The 20,008-nt window shown below is 36.4% G+C and overlaps 1 protein-coding gene across 1 annotated transcript in view; it reads left to right on the top strand.

Moving 5' to 3' along the window:
• Positions 1 to 20,008, top strand: part of CNTN1 (contactin 1) — a 149,269-nt gene that overhangs the window by 118,744 nt on the left and 10,517 nt on the right. Inside the window, exons 19-22 of the mRNA XM_032189513.1 lie at positions 2,630 to 2,733; positions 9,350 to 9,536; positions 11,682 to 11,794; positions 12,935 to 13,091. Coding sequence (XP_032045404.1) covers positions 2,630 to 2,733; positions 9,350 to 9,536; positions 11,682 to 11,794; positions 12,935 to 13,091 — 561 coding nt within the window. The remainder of the gene's footprint in view (positions 1 to 2,629; positions 2,734 to 9,349; positions 9,537 to 11,681; positions 11,795 to 12,934; positions 13,092 to 20,008) is intronic.

Below are 20,008 nucleotides of genomic sequence, written 5' to 3' on the forward strand. Positions count from 1 at the left end.
TTCAGTATCCATCCCTTCTCAGAGACATTATCGACAGCTGACTGATAAGCTCCCATATGTTTATGTTAGGCTTATACTAACCATGTTATGCATCGGAGTGTGTTTGTACAGCTTTTTAAGTTCAGAGACATGGCAGAGCCTAGTAGTTCCAAAAGGAAGAAGAATGGGCAGTAGTGCCAGTTTCCAGATAAAGAAATCACTTCAGTGGTTGCTGATATTTTAGCACAGAGTTTAGCAAAGTTCACAGAATTGTCTAGGTTGGAAGAGACCTCCAAGATCACCTAGTCCAACCTCTGACCTAACACTAACCATGTCACTAAGCTCTACATCTAAATGTCATTTAAAGAGCTCCAGGGATGGTGACACAACCACTTCCCTGGGCAGCCCATTCCAATGCCTAACAACCCTTTTGGTAAAGAAGTTTTTCCTAATATCCAACCTAAACCTCCCCTGGTGCAACTTTAGCCCATTCCCCCTCATCCTGTCACCAGGCACAGACACTTAATTGATAGAATCACTTGTGCACAAGTAATGCCAGATGCAGGAAGCAAAAGCAATAGAAGCTCATTGAATCTTCTTCTTTAATTTCAACCACAAGAAGCACCAAAGCTGTCAGATTCATGGTGCTCTAAACCTTACTTGTAATGCTAACAGCTCTTACACAGAGCTATGACTTTCTTTAAGGACTGTATCAAACACAGGAACTACAGAACAAGTTAGAAAGATTTTTTCCAATAGGTATAATGAAAGTTAATCCAAACAACATTTTGTAGTTTTCTGCTGGCATCAGGACTTGCACAAAGTCACTTCAGTACCTTGTAGCATGCTTGCTGGCTTCCAGCTTTAACTTTGTAAAATTATACTTTTAGAAGAAAATTGTGCAATGATCACTACTTTACAGTGAAGAGAACATACTGGAAGGCACACTTTAATATTTTTTTTACTGGTAGAATTGCTGAATTAGAAAACTGAAGAAAAGCAACTGATGTCATCTTTCTGGCTCAGAAAAGCCTGCAAAATATTTGTAGAACATAAATGCCAAATATGGGTATAAATTACATAGAGTTAATAAATAAGCATAAGCAGATGAGTTACTGTCTAGAGTATTGTATCAGCAAAATCCCTGTCAGTTGGAACTTTTCAAAATGAAACATTTTGGCAAATTCTGTAATTAAAACAATAAAGAGTCTGACACTGATTTGGAACTGGATGAGATGATCACATCTATTCCACCTGTACCTTTGTACCTCTGAATCAGCAAGGGATTTTACTACTGTCAGAAATCACAACCTCTCAAAGGCAGTAGTGGGATTTAAAATAAATACACAGTATTCCATACTGATATGTATAAATATGCATACATACTTATATATAACAACAGCATTTCTATTAAACAGTGTATTTTGTAATGTATCTGTGTCTAGTTATAATTGTAGACATCTTTATTCACTTTCGTGACAATGGAATTTCTGCATTTCCACATATTTTAAGCCAAGTTCCATGTCTGACAACTACTAGTCATACCTTCCATTGCAGAGTAATGATTGCTAGCAGTGAGTGCACAGACCTCTTGCTTATCTAAATGCCTGTCATTGTGAAAACAATTTTGCAATAATGTATCATTTTTAATTATACATTTGCATTATTAACAGACAATGAAAGACAATTACAAAAGGTAACTTTGCATATAAGATTATTTTGTTGCCCAGGATAATTTTCTTAAGAGATGTAGCTGATTTTTTCTTAACAGTGGCTGTTTTGATGCATAGTTGACTTGATGCCCGGTTAGAAGATTAAGTATATGAAAGCTTTCCTCAGCTCAAGCTGCCATGCCTGTCTGTTGCAACTTGTTTCAAAAGATTCGCAAAAGAGAATTGTTCTTAGCTTGGAAAACTTTCTCCTTTGTAGACATTGCTAAGTTTATGAATTTTCAAATTCCTTATCTTACTTAAAAAGAAAGCAGCAGTGAAATTAACACCTTTGTATAATTAACCTAGAGCTTAATTTTCTGAGCCCTGAATAAAAGTATGTCACATTATACTGATCTGTGTTCTGCATTGGCTGTTGTCCAAAAGTAAGAAAACAAACAAAATCAACTGTCTGATGAATGGCTGATGGAAGGGTGCTCTTGGATTATTTCACACATATGTTCAGATTTATATGCCCCACTAGCCAACTCTGTATCTAATATCTAGTTTCATAAAAACTTTGTGTCATTGTGATTAAATGATATACACATGAATATTTGTGTGTAGCTAGCTTAAAAATATTTTATATATATGTTTTAATCTGTCAACTGCTGTCCAATTTAGTAAAAGATCACTGGATGCTTCAATCAGTTCTTTATCAAAGCCAGGTTTTAATTTACACAAATTTCAGAATGGAATCTGTTGAAGCATAAAAATACATAGTCTGAGCCAAGTAATAGGATCATTGCTTTGTTTTTATAGAGTCCTTTCCCATACAGATCATCAATGAATTTGAAATTTACTCGTGTAAAAGCAGATTGAAGACTAACACACTGATATCAAGAAAATAATACAAAGACCTGAAGTGAGAGAAGCCCCTCAAAGTGAACATAACAATATCACTGGATGAGATTGGATATTTAACATGTTTTGTCTTCCAGCTCCAACTGAGGTACCCACAGATGTGAGTGTAAAAGTTTTGTCATCTTCTGAAATTTCTGTTTCTTGGCACCATGTTTCTGAGAAATCTGTGGAAGGATATCAGGTGAGTTTAGAGGTGACACTGCCTGTTTCCTCATTAATTGAATTTCAGTGGTTAAATGCAACAATAATTCCTATTGTAACATTCTAGCTCTTAGAGTTCACTTCTATTTAGTTATTGTTTGCTGTGCAGATTTCACATCTTGAGAAACAGATTATTTTTGGTGCTATGTACTTCATTACTAAGACATTAACTGGTGTGTACCCACTGATCAACTGAAAAAAAGTCATCATTATTTCACAAACAAATGTTGTCAGTTTATCTTACACAATTGAATGCCTATCTTTGCCTTCTCAAAACAATGAAATTAAGTTTTGGGTGTAATTGTCAACACGGACATGAAATTGTAAGTCATGGCCCATTTAAATTATCAGCAGTTATTAATATAATTCACCCACAATGTCACCTAGTAAGCGGACTAGGTGACAAATGCCCAGAATCCAATAAAACAATACAATGCTATTGTGCAAGACAATGTTTTGTTCATGGTTTCTATTCTCCACATCAGAAAGAGCTTCAAGGCATGTTTTTCTGGTCCAGAACTACTGGTAAAAACTATTGGTACCACTGGTAAAAATTGTTCACGTCCTTGTACAAAGATGAAAACAGCCACAGGGTGGGTGCAACTAGAAACAGCCATGTAGCTCTCCAGCAGGGAAGTCTTACATCATCCATGCACAGCGGATGCTGATGAACTCTGCAGTGTACAGCCGACTTACTTTGGCTGCATTCCAGAAAAGGGATTTGGGCATTAGTTTGTTAGTGATTTGCTTTGATATTTAAGTTGTCATCTTCTTGATGGTAGAGTCCGTGTTCCAAAATGAACATAGACAAACACAGAGTAACCTCACAAAATGTAACTTAGTGACAGGAGTATATGAATAAATGTTCTTTTACTAGTACTCAGTTCCATATTTCACTATATATATTTTTGTCTCCATTAAATATATGTAATAGTTTGGGGTTATTGTCACAAGATACAGATCATAGTGAAGATCTCAATACGAACTAGTACAGTGTCCCATATAAAACGTGATTCTACATAGTGCACACATAATGCTTAAAATTATAAGCAGAGGACACTGGGGTTTGTAATAAAGCCACTGACATCAATGGTAACTCTTAATTTAGTAAAGTGGTTTGGTGTTACATATGGGTCATGCAAGTAGGATCTAAAAGTCATGGCTGTAATTGAGAGCAGGGTGGAGAACATAGTTTTGTGCACTCAGACCAGCTAGTCATGCAGCAGTGGTGCACTTCCAAGTTGGACAGTATTTGCAGAAAGTAGGCAAGAAGCTTTGGTGCCAGGAATAACTGGAACAGACATTGGGCAGGCACTCACCAGGGGACTTGTGGAAGTGTGGAGAGAGCAGCAGCAAGGAGGGCTGGGAGAACACTGGAAAGGCTGAGGTTGCAGTAGTGATACAGCATGGCAATGAATGTTGAGGGTTGTGATGGGGAGTGACGCATGCTGAGGATGAACGGGGAACGAACATGGTGGGAGAACATTCTCATATGTTTTTTTTGGCCACATTTTTATTTTACATTATTTTACCTAAAGTCATCTGAATTGCTGTCAGGGTAGGTCAGAGAAAGAAGAGAGGGAAGAGTGTTCATTGGGAAAGAATGGGATGCAGGGGAAAGTGAATAGAATGGCAGTGGGAAAGAAGCATGGAGGACCTTTGGCTTAGAAAGAGGATAACTGCACTTCTGAAGAAAGGTGGGATAGAAGGTGAGAATGGGTGGAGAGTTCTGTTACAGAGAATACAGATGTAAGGGACGTGACCTTAATTTGATAGCTGGAGTACTTGTTCATCCACTCATTCCTAGAAAAGTATTACACTTCCATAAATCCAGTGTGAGCTGATTGCTTGAATATGTACAATGAACAGTGGTATTAGACTCCTGAGTTTCTTCTCTTTTTTTTTTTTTTTTCTCTTTTTCTAAAGTAGTTTTTCCTAGTTATCATGACTGTGGAAAAAAAAAAAAAAAAAGTTAATATCTGATACAGCAATAAGCAGACTAATAGGCATGAATTACTGTCCCATGGAGTAATGTGTTCTCTAGAACAATAATAAGCCTCATTCTAGCAGAGGGCAGAGAAGCAAAGGAGGAGCCTGTGCTTCAAGAGCAAAAAAAAGTCTTACGTTCCTGAAGATCAGATATGCCATCCCCATCAGCCCTGAAGGAACAGGGCTGCCATTGTACAGGGCAGAAATAGAGAAGGCTCTTCTGGAAGGTCAAGGCTGTAGGTTACCTTTGTGAAGTTACAATTAGAGTTGTGGAGAAAAGAGCACAGATTAGGTCAAACTGCATTACAAAATTCAAATGAATATGTCTGGAAGACTCCATATAGACATAAGGAATTTTTTCAATACTTATTTTCTAATTATTGCTCAGCTCTAACACTTGTTAGCAAAGTCCCTCATTCACCAGAATGCTTTCTCAGTTTCACTTTGGACTTTATTATTACCTGAAAATGGCATAACTGACCTCTTAAATGGTAGAGTTTAGGAGGTGGGAGTATTCTGAGCAAAATGTCTGGAGGTATTTCACCTGTGACATGATGCTTTTCACACTAGGAGGAGTCAGATTTTTTTGACACTAATGCATACAGTTAGAATGACTGCCCTCGTGGTGATGAGTGTGAGCTGATGCATTTTGCCATTACAGGGGAGTATCCTCAGCTCACACTTAAAGAAGGGATAAAATACGAAAACTATCTCCATCCATACAGAGAATTTCAGATTTATGAGTTCTTGCAATATCCCGCTAAAAGCCATGGCTCTTCAGTGCATGCAATACCAAAGACACTGTATATTTCCTGCTATTTCTATGCAACAGATGTTTATTTTACTAAACACATTTATGGCTATTCACCGCCATTGTTCCTCTTACTTAAATATGTCATTAGCATTCTCTCCTATTATGAGTGTCTCTTTTATGTCCCTCTTATGTAAAACTTCCATGAATATGAAAGATGTTGTTCCATGACACTTACAGAAACACTTTCTGATGTATTTCAGTATATTAAAATTTGAATAAAGAAGAGGGTAATGTAGGATAGTGGTTTTTCCCCTGATGTCAACACAGGCAGCAGCTCAAACTCATGATGTCTGAGGCATTCCGTTTCCACAGATCACTGTGTGACACCTTTGTTGGTTTTGGCCTAACCTCCTCAACAAACTGTAGAGCTGGGGTGAAATACTCTCACGTGTCCCCTGAGGATTCATGGGCTACCCTAACAAGGTAAATGCAGAGCACCAGAAAAAAGCAGACTGTTTGTGATTCTTATCCAAGCTCTGAAATAAATACATAAATAAATAAATAAGGAGAGCGAGCAAAGTGGGAAAATGTGGATTCTTTTAGCAATGGGGCATGTCATTCTAGATACCACTTCCAAAGAGGCAAGAGAGTGAAAGGGAGATTTCTAAGTACTTTAAGAAACTTCCAAAGTATATGTGAAGAAAAGCAACCTCAGAATATCGTAAAGAAGGCAGTATTTTTCTTAGCTATCAAGAGAATCATCTTATTTCAATTCTTTGATTTTCCAAGATTAGTTACAATAATCCAAACAGATCTGATTCACACTCTAGGAGTAGTTAAGTCCACGATATCACAGCCAAGAACAATAGTATTTGGGATTTATATTTAATTTATATTACTTCTGCCTGAAATGTAATATGCTCTCGGTGTAATTTACATTTTCATTCATTGTTCTCACTTGTCTTGTTTGATTCTGTACATTACTTATTATGTCATTGGCATTACTGTAGTGTAAATGAACAGGAGGATTATAGGAAGTTTTGTAAGTCTGACATATTCAAAGGCCTCCAGCATAAGCTCTATGTTTAACAAAAGTTTCTCATATAGGGTGTATATAGCGGGGTGTATATAGCGTTGCCATCTTTAGGTAAAGCAAATAATTAAATGGGATAGAACATACTGAAAATGAATGAATTAGACTTCAATGACCAGTTAATATCTACAGCAAAGCTGCCATTGCTCTTATTGTAACTAATGAATTTTTGGCTACCTAGAACTTTACAGATATTCCTTTGCTTGTTTGAACTTTGAGGCAGAGATAGACCTAATGTCCTCTAGTTCTTGCTGTACAGACCCTCTAGTGTTTGAGTCACTTAAAGTTAATAGCTAATGGCACACAGCTGTTGCTTTCAACAACAGCAATTTATCTACAACAGTTTGTTAATTATAATCATATAAAAACAATTCTGAGTTGAAGATCATAGTCAGGCTTTCAGCTAAAATGACTGTGATGGTTTATGGTCCCATGCTAGTTTCAAACCATTCATCAAAAACAGAGGTTACCAGCCTTCCAGAGAAACTTCCAGAATGGAGTGGAGACACGTTCCTCGCTCACTTCAGGGCAAAATCTGTTTCCTCAGTAAGAAAGCCACCTTGTTAAGTAGGAATTTCATGAATGAGAGTGCCTAAGTTACAATAAACTGAAATTTTCGATGCTAATGGATTACATTTCCAAAACACTGTGCAGGACATATATTTGCAGAGCTAAAAATTACCTGCTCGTATCTGCTCAAAGGCAGATCTGCATGCCATATTTAAAAATGGGAGCCAATTATAGTTATCACAGTATGAATAATTTCTAACGGTGTTGGGCAAGACTAAGGCAACAAACACTGACAAGAGATTCTAGTATTTGAATGAGAGTAACCTCTGTTTAGTGATAGTGGCTGTTACAGTATCCAGCACAGCAGTTTTACAGTAGGGGAAGAGAAATCCTCTACTGCACTTCTCCTCATTCAGCTACAATACACACTCTGAGGTAAAACAAAGAAATAGTTTTATTAAACATTTAAATTTAAATAAGCAAAAATAAAGACTTGTCAAATAAAAGTTGTACCCCTACTTTTTAAAGAGAACTGCAGTACTAACGCCTTGACAACCTATCTGCTCTTCTAACATATACCTCAACTGAAGTTTCCAAGGAGAAAACTAACATCAGCAAAATAGAAGATTAAAGCAGTTGCTATTCAAAAGACAAAATGTCAGGATACCTGATGTCACTAATCAAATCTTACAAAGCAAAATTTTTCCTAGAGCCTGAAATTACCAACAGTATTACCCTCTTCATAAGAAAAATTTTAAAGGTTCTCATATAGCATACTTTAAAATCATTATGAAGACAGGCAGAGCAGAGCAGGAATTCTGAGAACAAAATACTCAAAACCAAAATATAATGGGCACCTGTTTAGTCTCTAAGGTTAGTTTAATAATTTATTCTTATGCCTACAGTTATAAAAAAGGCAAAGCCCAGAAGGTACAGTGTTTTACTCTCATTTGCATCTCATAAGGCTATGCAGAATAGAACCCCATATATGTGGCAGTCTATGTGGAATGGCATCACTTCTTTAGTAATTTTTTTGTTTTAAATTTCTGTTTTGTAATTGTGTCTGAAATCTAAGCCTAGATATTTATATCAGTAGCTTGCAAAGATGTGTGTTTTAGGTGTTGGATCAATATTGCTTATGAAAACCAAGGTTCCTTTTTTTGTCTATTTCAATATAGATTTAAAAAGCTAACCTCAAATAACAACTTGTGAAACTGTGGTCAAAAATGAGTCCAAAAAGATTCAATATGGCCTGTTCTTTGGTTCAATCTTTGTGTTTATATCTGTCAAGGTTATTTTCATGCAATATACCTGAGGCAACATACAGTTTTTTTAAGAGAAAATACTTAATTTCAGGGATAATACCACATCTACTTTCTAGGTTATTTTGTTTTGTTTTGTTTTATTTATTTATTTATTTTAATCTCTCATTTTAATCTTTGTGGCCAAGCCAAAGTGCTCTCATATATTGATAAAAGCATATTTTTTAAGGTACCCTTACAGTTCTGTAAAAATATTTTTTACTAAAAAGAAAATAACTTTTGATGTAGTATATGATAAAACTTTGAAGTCTATGAGCCAATTTGGCAGAAGAGCTGCTGTGCACATAGCTCACAGAGGAAAAGGTAAGAAATAGGTATCAGTTCAGGTTCAATTATTTTTGAAGCAAGGCTTCTTTGTAAATCTTAATCATTGGAAGAAACAGAAGAAAATGTGTTTATTCATTAGAATCTGTCTTAGTTATGCTTCTCGGATACACACACACATAACATGATTGACTTATTTTCATTTTTCTAGATATAAGTACAAAAGGAATAGATTTATTAGAAATTTTACACAAAATATCATGAAATCAATAGCAGAGTGTAGTCTACTCATCCGTGTAGAAAAACAATGTTAAAGTTCAAAGTCAAATGCTCAAAAAACAACTTAGCAAGAAAATAGACACATTCTCAGAAGGTATTAGCCATTTCCCAGACTTGTAATGACTTTGCTGAAAATAAGTTAAGCCACTGTGAGGAAAAGCTTCAAAATACAGTCTGACTTAGTTGCTGTTTCTTTATGTCTGTATACAGCTTGGTTAAAATCATAGCCTGGAGAAGAAGTTCCATGCTGTTGCTGTTAAATGTCTTTTAGCTCACTTACTACCCAGAGTATGTTGTGTAGAAATATCCAGCACACATCATTTTTGATAAATTTTCCTTATAACAAAATATGCTAAGTTTAATCATTCAATTTGATTGCTTACAGATTCGTTACTGGGCTGCTCATGATAAAGAAGCAGCTGCACAGCGGGTACAAGTAAGCAATCAAGAATATTCAACCAAACTGGAAAACCTGAAGCCGAATACACGCTACCATGTAGATGTTTCTGCCTTCAATAGTGCAGGCTACGGACCTCCCAGTAGAACCATTGATATTATTACTAGGAAAGCACGTAAGTAAATGGAGAAATAGGTTATTTATAATGTTGTGTACTTAATTGTTGCATGTTGTATCATGTCTCTCATGTCCTCAAACTTGGTTTCTCACTCATACTCCTTGTGTTCTTCCTTGATGTGGTATTGGTTCTTGGTGTGAAAATTTCTACCAAGGCTCTCCTTCCTCACTCTTGTTTCCATGTACAATGTGGCTATCTTACAAAAGGAAGTAAGGAGACACAGGCTTTAAACTCAAAGGATAATTCAGGGTGGAAGTGACTCAGAAGGTCCAACCTCCTGCTCAGAGCACGGTCAGCCACAAGCTTAGACCAGGGTGCAGAGGGCTGGGTCTTGAAAATTGTCGTGGTTTAACCCGGCTGGCAGCTAAACACCACGCAGCCGTTCGCTCACCCTCCCCCCTCCCTCTCTGGGACGGGGGAGAGAAATGGAAAGTGAAGCCCGTGAGTTGAGATAAAGACAGTTTAATAAGACAGGAAAATAATAATAACAAAATAATAATAACAATAATAATAATAATGTTACAATGGTGATAATAGGAAAGTAATAATAATATGTACAAACAAGTGATGCACAATGCAATTGCTCACCACCCGCTGACCAATGCCCAGCTTAACCCCGAGCAGTCCGGCCCCCTCCCCCCGGCTAGCCACCCCTATATATTGTTTAGCATGACGTCAGATGGTATGGAATACCCCTTTGGCTAGTTTGGGTCACCTGTCCTGGGTCTGTCCCCTCCCAGCTCTTACTGCACCCCCAGCCTGCCTGTTGGCAGGACAGAGCAAAAAGCTGAGATGTCCTTGGCTTGGTATAAGCACTGCTCTGCAACAATTAAAACATCGGGGTGTTATCAGCACTCTTCTCATCCTAAGCCAAAACACAGCATTCCACCAGCTACTAGGAAGAAAATTAATTCTGTTCTAACTGAAACCAGGACAAAAATATATAGAGACAGGGACTGCAGAACTCTGCAGATTATCAGTCTTTCTTGTACTGGGGGGCTCAAAGCTGGGCATGATATTCCAAGTCTCCCCTTAGTGTGAGCTGGGGTGGCAGGACAAGGGGTACTGGTTCTAAGTTGAAAGAGGGTGGATTTAGGTTTAAGGAAGAAATTTTTCACCATGGGAGTGGTGAAACAATGGAGCAGGTTGCTCAGAGAAGTTTTGGGTGTCCCATGTTCAAAGTCAGGTTGGACAGGATTTTGAGCAGCCTGGTCTTGTGAAAGATGTCCCTGCCCATGGCAGGGGGTTGGAGTAGATGATCTTTAAGGCCCCTTCCGACCCAAACCATTCTGTGGTTCTAAGGGGTGAACATTCAAACCAAACTTGGGCAGCTACACTCTGGCTTTCTGTTTAATCAGCAGGGGGAAGTATTGTATTCTGATTATTAAATTATGACTAATTGCCTGTTTCATTAATGGTATAAATAGCCAGTAATAGGCACTTTTGAAAACTGGGTGATCTGAATCATAGTCTTGAATGTACATGCCAGGTTTCTGATTATAGCTCCTGATTTATTAATAATACCTAGCACTAACATATTCTGAGCCATGCTCAATAAATCCATCTTGTGTATTTAAAACACATATAGAGGCTAAAAATATGTATAACTAATTTGAGGATTTCTGTCAGTAAATAGTATACTAAGCAACTTGGACCTTTGGGGTTCACTTGTGTTGAATAAGAAGACTGCATTTTATAAACTTATTGTGTAAAATATGATTAATGGTTTCTGCAGTGAGGTACTTTGATTACTACTGAGTTAAATGTTTTAGAACTGCCTTTAAATGGTTAATTAAACATTAGATGTCAATGAATAAATGTGACTTAAGCTACATTTCAGGGAGGTTCTGAACGTAGTTGCATGCCAGCAGGCACACATGGTCAGCAACATAGTAAAAGGTCATGCTGGCCACTTCATTCTGACACCACAGAAAAGCAAACCCACAAAGCAGCCACTGCACAAGCCATACAAAAATTGCCTGCATGGAGCTGCAGCAGTTTGTTCCAGGAAGGAGACTACCCTTTAGCTGTATTAAGATTGATCATAATTTTAATTTTTACGTTTTTATATATTAATACAAATATAATTGAAGGTTTATGAAATCTCATTTATGTGCACATTATAAATATGTTGCTTTTCAGCTCCAAGCCAACGTCCAAGAATTATCAGTTCTGTAAGATCTGGTTCAAGGTACATCATCACCTGGGATCATGTGAAGGCAAAGTCAAATGAATCTGCGGTTGAAGGATACAAAGTATGATCTATGAAAATAATTTCTATCTTTGTGTATCCTATGTGAACTGTATTTTGTAAACAGTGATGCATTTTGATACCTAATTGGACTTAAACATATTTGCATGCTAAAGATGACAGCACTGTGCTCAAAGATCACAAATAGTAGTCTTAAAGCCAGTGGGCCTAGCCAATGTGATAAGAAAAACAATGTGGCACTGACATATATTTGGGCAGTGAGCCATGTTATGGAAAAGTTTAGCTATTTTGTGACAGCAAGAACCTGATTTCCCATATTATACTTGATTATATTATATTTTTGCAGATTATATTTAGTCTATTGCCTAAACAGAATGATTAAAAAAACTACACTTTAATAGTTTCTCCTTATAACAGCTGCATTGGCCCAGCTTTCCTTTCCCATTTCTATGGGAACTACAGTTCCTGGAACATGAGCTCATTAATGTCAGGGAAAGGAGAAATGAAAGGACACTTAACCTTATAAGATTCAATTACTGTGTAACTAGAGCAAGTGTGTATACTAACTATAGAGTGTACAGAAAGTTTCAAAAATTAATTCCTGTTTAAGATTGCTCTTTGCTTAGAAGTAAGAAAATTAGTATAATATTCTACATGTACAAATTTTCCTTGAAGGGTTGAATTACTTCCTGGGAATTGCCAAAAGTGTTTCCCAGAGATGATTCAAGAAAGAATGATCTTTTCTAAAGGTCCCACAAGACATACTGTCACATTCAGTTTAACAGCACTGAGAATAGATAACAGAATTGTTTCATTTATAAAAATGATAATAAATTTTATGTCAGAAAACCCAACTGAGAGGTGAGATTTTTATTTGATGTTCTTGGCCCCCCCTTTATTATTATATTCCATTATTCAAGTACGCATTCTGAATGGAGAGGCTGAAACTATTTTTCAATAGGTGATGTAATTTTATAATAGAGAAAGCAATGAGAAAACATCCTGTCTAGATTCACCTTATGTAAAAATGGAAAAGGTAGTATTTGCCACCGTGTCTTGAAATATATAGGTTTCATTCATAAATAAAAACCTGAAACATTTTAATTCACTCACTGTGCATATATAACTGTGTTTTTGTGGAAATGTAGCATTTCAGTAACTATAATTACTCTGACTTTCCTAGGTGTTATATAGGCCAGATGGACAACATGAAGGCAAGTTGTTTTCAACTGGAAAACACACAATAGAGGTCCCAGTCCCCAGTGATGGTGAATATGTTGTTGAGGTCCGAGCACACAGTGAAGGAGGAGATGGAGAAGTAGCTCAGATTAAAATTTCAGGTGAGCTGAAAGGGATGAAAGAATTTCCTTTTTTCTTCCCATGCTCCTTGGAAATCTCGGAATAAATACTTTCTTCTTGTACATTATCCAGAGATAAGCACACCAACTCATCAACAATGATGACTGACTGCCCTGATAATTATGGTTTATCTTAAAATCTTGCTGACAACTGATAATACACACAAGATGCTTCAGCAGAAGCCCAGCTCAATCCTGGATGCACTGCCAGTCTTCCAAATATCACTGTTTCTACTGGTGCCACCAGTTAGGCTGCCAGTTTTAGTAACGTACTGCAAGCACAACTACCCAGTGCAGGCCTCAGACTTGAGAAATCTGCTTGCAATAATCCTATAGCTCCTAGTGTCTGTTAACCTCTGCATCTCATTCCTTTGTCAACTGCCTTGAAGAGGAGAGAAAGTAACAGAAAAGTAAGAGGTCCACAGTTGTCCACAGACCACTTGCTAGGGGAATTCCACTTCTCAGGGAAGAAGGGAAGCTGTAACACATACAGTTGAATAAACAATGAGAAATGCAAAGTGCTTAACTTTGGAGTGGTTCGGATGATTAGTAAAGATGGTGGATGAGGCTGATTCAACTTGCACTCAGTATTGACTAAATACAAGGTCAGACATGGTCTGCACATCTCTTTCCTGTTACTTTTGCAATTTAAGTAGTGCCTTAGCACAGGTTACAGGTCAATAATTGGGTTTTGAAATTTGCTGGTGAGTGAATTCTTAATCCATTTAGCATATGCTCTACTAATTGTATCATTTCTTCATGAAAATGTCAACTACTTTACAAAAGCCATAATAAAGTGCATTATATTATCATACTCCTTGGGAATCACTTCACATTTTAAGAGTTATAAAAAAGTTGAAGCAGCTGTTATCTTTTGGACATGTATTATTAGGTCATCTTTGTATCACACATATATTATTATCTACTGTTAGTGTGGTGCAAAGACCTCGTAGGTTGCAAACTGGAAGCAGAACTGTAACGCCAGCACATGCTGAGGCCAAACTATTAAGTATTGACAGTAAGGCCTGCCCCAAACCCAGAGATACAGAGATAGCACCTCTCCTTTGTTAGCACCTCTAGAAGAGTTAGTGCTCTACAAACACAAGTTTTGCATTACTCTGTGTTCCACACTGCAGACAAGTTTTGAGATGCAACTTCTCCTATACGCCAGATAGATAGGGAAGGACAGTACCTGAGAGGGCAGTATTCCCTGGAGTCAATTTAGGAAAGACGACTGAAAAGAAGACAAAAGACAGGGCAGTCTCTTTAGTATATGCATTTTATAGAGAACTGGGTGAAAATTTCATGCTATTTCTGTAATCAAACCATGCTTTTTCTAAAGAGCAGAGGGAAGTGCAGCTTTAATACCTACACGTGGGAAATTCTGTCTGCTAATTTTTATTAGCAGGCAATTTTCTAGTATCATGAGATGGTTTAGAATAATTACCCAAAAAGGATAATTATTGAGAACTATGTTACAAAATGGTGAGAAGATTTTAAGTAATCATGATTTTTCTTGGAAACTTGCGGAGGAGAAGACCTGGTTTCCTAGAAATGTGTGTTCTGTTGGTCAGCAGGACAGAATGGAACTTAAATATTTAGGGAAAGCAAAGGATAAGGCATCTTATCTAATTCAGAAAGGACTACTGCCTTCAGGCATCCGATTCCAAAATTTACAAGCCAAATTAATTTCATATATAAGTGACTGGGGAGAATTATGAAACTATTCAAAATAGCCTGGATGCTGACCAGGACTGACCAAATCCTAAGCAAACCGGAAGCATGCACTGAAGAGAGAGGAATGTCTAGAATGTTTGTGTGTCTTCCAAATTGGAGTTTTGCTGCTATTCATTTTGTATCAAATCCAAAGTAATCCACCTCGTACATGTGAGTTAGTTATCTATGTTTCCATTAAATCAGTTGTCATCTATGGTGTCATTCAGATGTTTAAACATTCAGAAACTTAAACAAAGCTTTTAGCATTTGACGTGCCCTAAATTACCAAGGACAACCACATAATGCTGGCAGGCATTACAGGATCTACAGGAGACCTAGGTCTAGAGAAGGTCTACAGAAAAAGTAGAAGATCTGCATCTTATGGATCAGCAACTGGAGGCAAGGCAGAAGGTTATAAGGCATTTTTTGCCTGTATTTCAGGCATGCGAATTGCACTTTTTATGCAAACCAATGCCATGTTCTTGGTTTTTGTGGCTGCTATTGCTATGCTAGGCTAAAGCATTGTCAATTTGCTGTAGATGTGCAATTCTAAGCACCTGCTGAGTTACATCTTTCACTGGTTTAAGTACAATAACATCTATTTCAAGAACCCTAACTGGCCCTAAGGCCTAAATTTAGTTATTAAAACTACAGAACTTTTTAACAAATGTAAGTTAAATTTGAAAATCAAATATAAAAGAATTTAGAAGTGTGTTATTTCTAGCTCCTTGTCCAAGGCAGAAACTTTTTTTTTTTTTTTTTTTTTTTTATGTTTTCCTCCTCTTTCTCATAGAAAACCTAGGCACAGGCTGAAGAGGGAGGTAAAACATCCTGACAACTTCGCTCTCATATAGCCAGTCACCCACCTTCCTAAGGGATACACAGTTTATGTTGAGTGTGATATGAAGGAAGTTCATCAACCACAGCCATTCTTACAAGCATTTATTTTTATTGAGCATCTTGAAAAGGAAGTGCTTATCATGAAATTACTCACTGCATTTATGCTGAGCTGCATTTTGTCATATCACTGTAATCACTGTGAACTAGTAGTATTTTACTAGTAGTAGTCATATTTTATTGACCAGTGCCAGTTGTACAGTTAGGGGTATGGAGATACTTTTCAAGACCATTATAATAAATTCATGAGTTACACAATTTTAGATTCATTCTTGAGATACCACAACCAGCTGAAGATTGGAACTACTTGTTTAACCAAAGGAGTCAGTTCCAATGGCTAATAATAGGCTCATCTGTTTTCTCTGAAACAAATGAATGGCTGAGATTTTTTTTTGTCCCTTTTATGCTTTTTGGATTGCAGTGCTTTCTCATAATGCTAGTATTAATGCAATCAAAGCAATCTTGCAGTCAGTCAGAACTAAAACCATAGGGTACTTTGTTCTTTTCTCACTTCACTTGTGTAACTGCACTGGCCTCAGTAATTAACTAGCAGTTAATTTATGCCGGGGAAAGGAAAAATAGAAGCAAGCTCTCAAATTTTAAAATTTCATCCATGAGGGAGGAGGGTAACTTCTTATATACGAAAATACTGTGAAGAAAAATGAAGACACCATGAACTTTCACCTTCAAATATGAAATCAGGCTAATGTTTCATTTTAAATAGCAACATGGACAAAATATTATTTATATATTGTATATGCTTGCAGCAAGAAAACAAAATTACAGCCTCTCTCTTTATACTACTTACATATAAATATATATATGTATATGTATATATGAATAGTATTTGCCAGAGGCATATTTTATGATCCTGGAAAAATATTTACTTTGAAGTATGCAGCTTTTTCAAAACAAAATGCAAAATTTTTACCCACAGTAACTCACACAAACATTTAAATTATTGTATCTTTTCATTTCTTTTTATTATTATTATGCTTTATAGGGGATATTATTTATTGCACATATTGTTATCAAGTAAATAAGGTAATCATTCATTTTTCATGCAGAACAGTCAAAATCTGTTGATCATAATTTGAAAATGTCCCTCTGTTGCAAAGATGGTTGCAGTAATAAGAAAACTAAGAGGAGAAAACAGGTAAAAATCATGAGAAATGCTTATGAAAAGAGGCCTCTAACAAGCAGCAGATTGCATGACAGTGCTGTGTTACCATCTTGGAACTGTTATGCATAAGGTTCTACTAAGCTAAGAATATACATCCAAAAGAACTCTCCATGAGAATTATAATTTTCACAGTGCACTTGACAGTTTTCTCATGACTGAAAATTAAGTAGAAAATACTCAGAACAACCTCTAACATGGTACATAAATCTGCCTAAAGCAACTTGCTTGGTTTTCTTTTCTTTCTCTTGATTTTCCTTCATCATGACATTTCATTTCATTACAGTTCTAATTTATTAGTGGGGCCCAGTTTCAAACCTTACTCTAAGAATTAAGAATTGGTAACTTCATGTGTTACAATATATTGAGTGCTAGAACAAATATCAGAACAAGCCATATTTTCCTTAATTTATTTGCTTTTTCTTGTATTTAAACTCAACAGTAGGCAGACTGTGAAAATGTTTTCTTATCTGGTTATATTTTTAGTATGCATGATCCTGTGATAATCCCAATGCTGTTATTTTTTTCATTTATGTTTATTTACATGAGAATGTCTGGATGCTTGGGAAGTGTGAGCATAACAAAATTTCATTTTCAGTTGTAATGCTCAGAACTAAGCTGTGCAGTGGTAGTTGAAAGGCTTTATAACTAGAAATTAGATGTGTGTACAGAGATTTAAAACTCAACAGAGTTTCTAGAGAACACACGAAACAAAAGCAGTATAGGTTATTCATTATCAGAATCATGCTAAAAAGACAGTAGTGTTATATACCAGAAAACAGAAAAAGTGGCTACTGTCTTTTAAAGGACCTTGCAACTTCCTCCCATGCATTTCTTTCATCTTCAGTCTGAGTTGCTACATGCCCAACTGTGAGCTTGGGAACTGCCTGCAAATTCCCAACTGATGGCTATTTCTTGGTCACGTGTGCTTGGGAACTCTGTAATGCCTTTCAACATTAGCAAAAAAAGAAATTTACCTCAACTTGAGACACTTAGTTATGTTTTAACTCATTACAGGTCAGAGATTTTTCTAGCAAGAATGCTATAGAAAGATGTAACTGTCACAGAAAACATATATTTTTAAACTGTTGTTGGATCTCAAAAAGTAAAGCTTCTAAAGATTCCAAAAGATGTTTGAGAAAGATACTAAAAAACTACAGAGAAAGTCAAGTGAGGGTACCTCACAGGATGAGGAGTGCAAGAGAGGCAAGGAATTTTCAGGCAGGCTAAGGATGGTAAGGTAGTCATGAATAGTAAGGAAAGTAAGTAGGAAAATATTATTCACTTTTCTTCACAGTGTGAGAACAAAGGTACTCAGTGAAAGCAAGCAGCAGGTTGAAAACTATCCAAGTAATACTCTTTTACATGGCACAAAATTAAATTGTGCAACATCCTGTGCCAGGATGTTGCCCAGGACAGACTTGATAGATACTTGCTCCATCACTGCTTTATTTAAAACAATGTCCTATATCCAACCTTTGACTGAGGAGCTACTGACTGACAGAAGTAGCAATGAATATGAGATGAAAGTTGTATTCCGCGTGCAATGAATTCATTTTTCTTTCTGCTGCATTTGTTGCAGACCACTGTTGGAGTCCTGAATGGGACAGGCCTTTCTTCTGACTCACTGAGGCTGACCCTATAATCCCAGCTTCAGTAAAGTGTACTATGAAATGCCTGAATAATATTTAGTTGACAGACAAAGGATTAGTTCTTCTTTAGAAATCCTTTCATACTCTTTTTGCTGTTTTCCACACTTTGGATGTTACTCACCAATCAATGTCTGACTTCTAAAATGAAAAGAAGAAAAGTAAATTGAGCTTCACTGTGCAGTTAGGAATAACTTTTCTGAAAAAAAATGGCAAGATTTTGGCTGCTACTGTTTCACTAGGGCCATCAATTCATCAATGAATTAAAGATGTAGCATTCAAATTCATTTTGGCAGAGTTTTTCTTCTTCATTATTTTATTTCCTTATTGAGATATATCATATGGGTATTTTAAGCTTTCTCATTAGAACTACACAGGAACACTATACTCCATCTCTTTTATGAAACAAATTGCTTGTTATTTTACATTTGATTTGCCATTAGAAGAAGATGGAGGAAATGTGAAAGTTCCATATGTATTTTAACTCTTTTTCCTTAAATGTAGCAATATAGCAAAAGGCAGAAATCACAGAAAAAATCACATAGCCCATAGAGTGAATGCCAAGATTAGTATTTTGCTTTAATATAGTAATTCCTTTGATGCATAATGATTTAATTTTATACAAATGCATATTCTACTTCTACTTCTTCGTAGGGCAACTATTGAACTATATTTATACAGTATTTTTAATTGCTTTGAGAAATCAAAGGTAGCCAACTGGTGTTTGGAGTGGTTTAAAGTAATCTTTGGAGAAGTCATCTCATTATTTTTTCCCCTTAATAATCTAGACAGGATAGCAGAGGTGATCACAGGTATGAAGGGATGAAGAAGGGAATGCCTTCTAGCCATAACCAATTCTTACATGTTTTAATTTTTAGTAGTAAGCAGTGGAACTGCGTTATTCAAGTCCTTGTGGTATTTTTTAAGTTCAGTGGTTAACAGTGTTCACAAACTTCACAAAACACAAACTTCTCAGTTTTGTGCACCTAACCTAGACAGACTACTTTTTTTTTTCTCAGTGAGGAGAATGATCCAGAAGTCCTAGGCTAGACATCATCTCTAACACATTTTTTGTTAAAACCTCTCTTGTATGACAGAAACCAGTGATTTTCTGACAGATGCCATTAGTGATCTTTTTTTCTAGTTACTTCACTGGCAAAGTCCAACTGACTTCAGAAAACCTTTTTGGTAATAAGGAAGGCACACATCTCTTTAGTTTATTATTAAGGAAGTATTACTGAGTCCAGTTCCTTTAATAAACACTAAGGTTATGTAGTTTGGTGGCAAGAGGCAATCTAACAGTGCATAATGGTATAAAGAACAAAGATTATAGATCCAAGGTCTAGATAATGTCAGATGATATCACATAGGGCAGTGGCCTGAAATTATAATTTGGGAAGTTTAGACTAGACTTCAAGAAAAAATTCACCAAGAAGTGAAATTTCAGCACTGAGACA

The sequence above is a fragment of the Aythya fuligula genome, chromosome 1 (assembly GCF_009819795.1).
Source record: "Aythya fuligula isolate bAytFul2 chromosome 1, bAytFul2.pri, whole genome shotgun sequence".
NCBI classification, from domain to species: Eukaryota; Metazoa; Chordata; class Aves; order Anseriformes; family Anatidae; genus Aythya; species Aythya fuligula.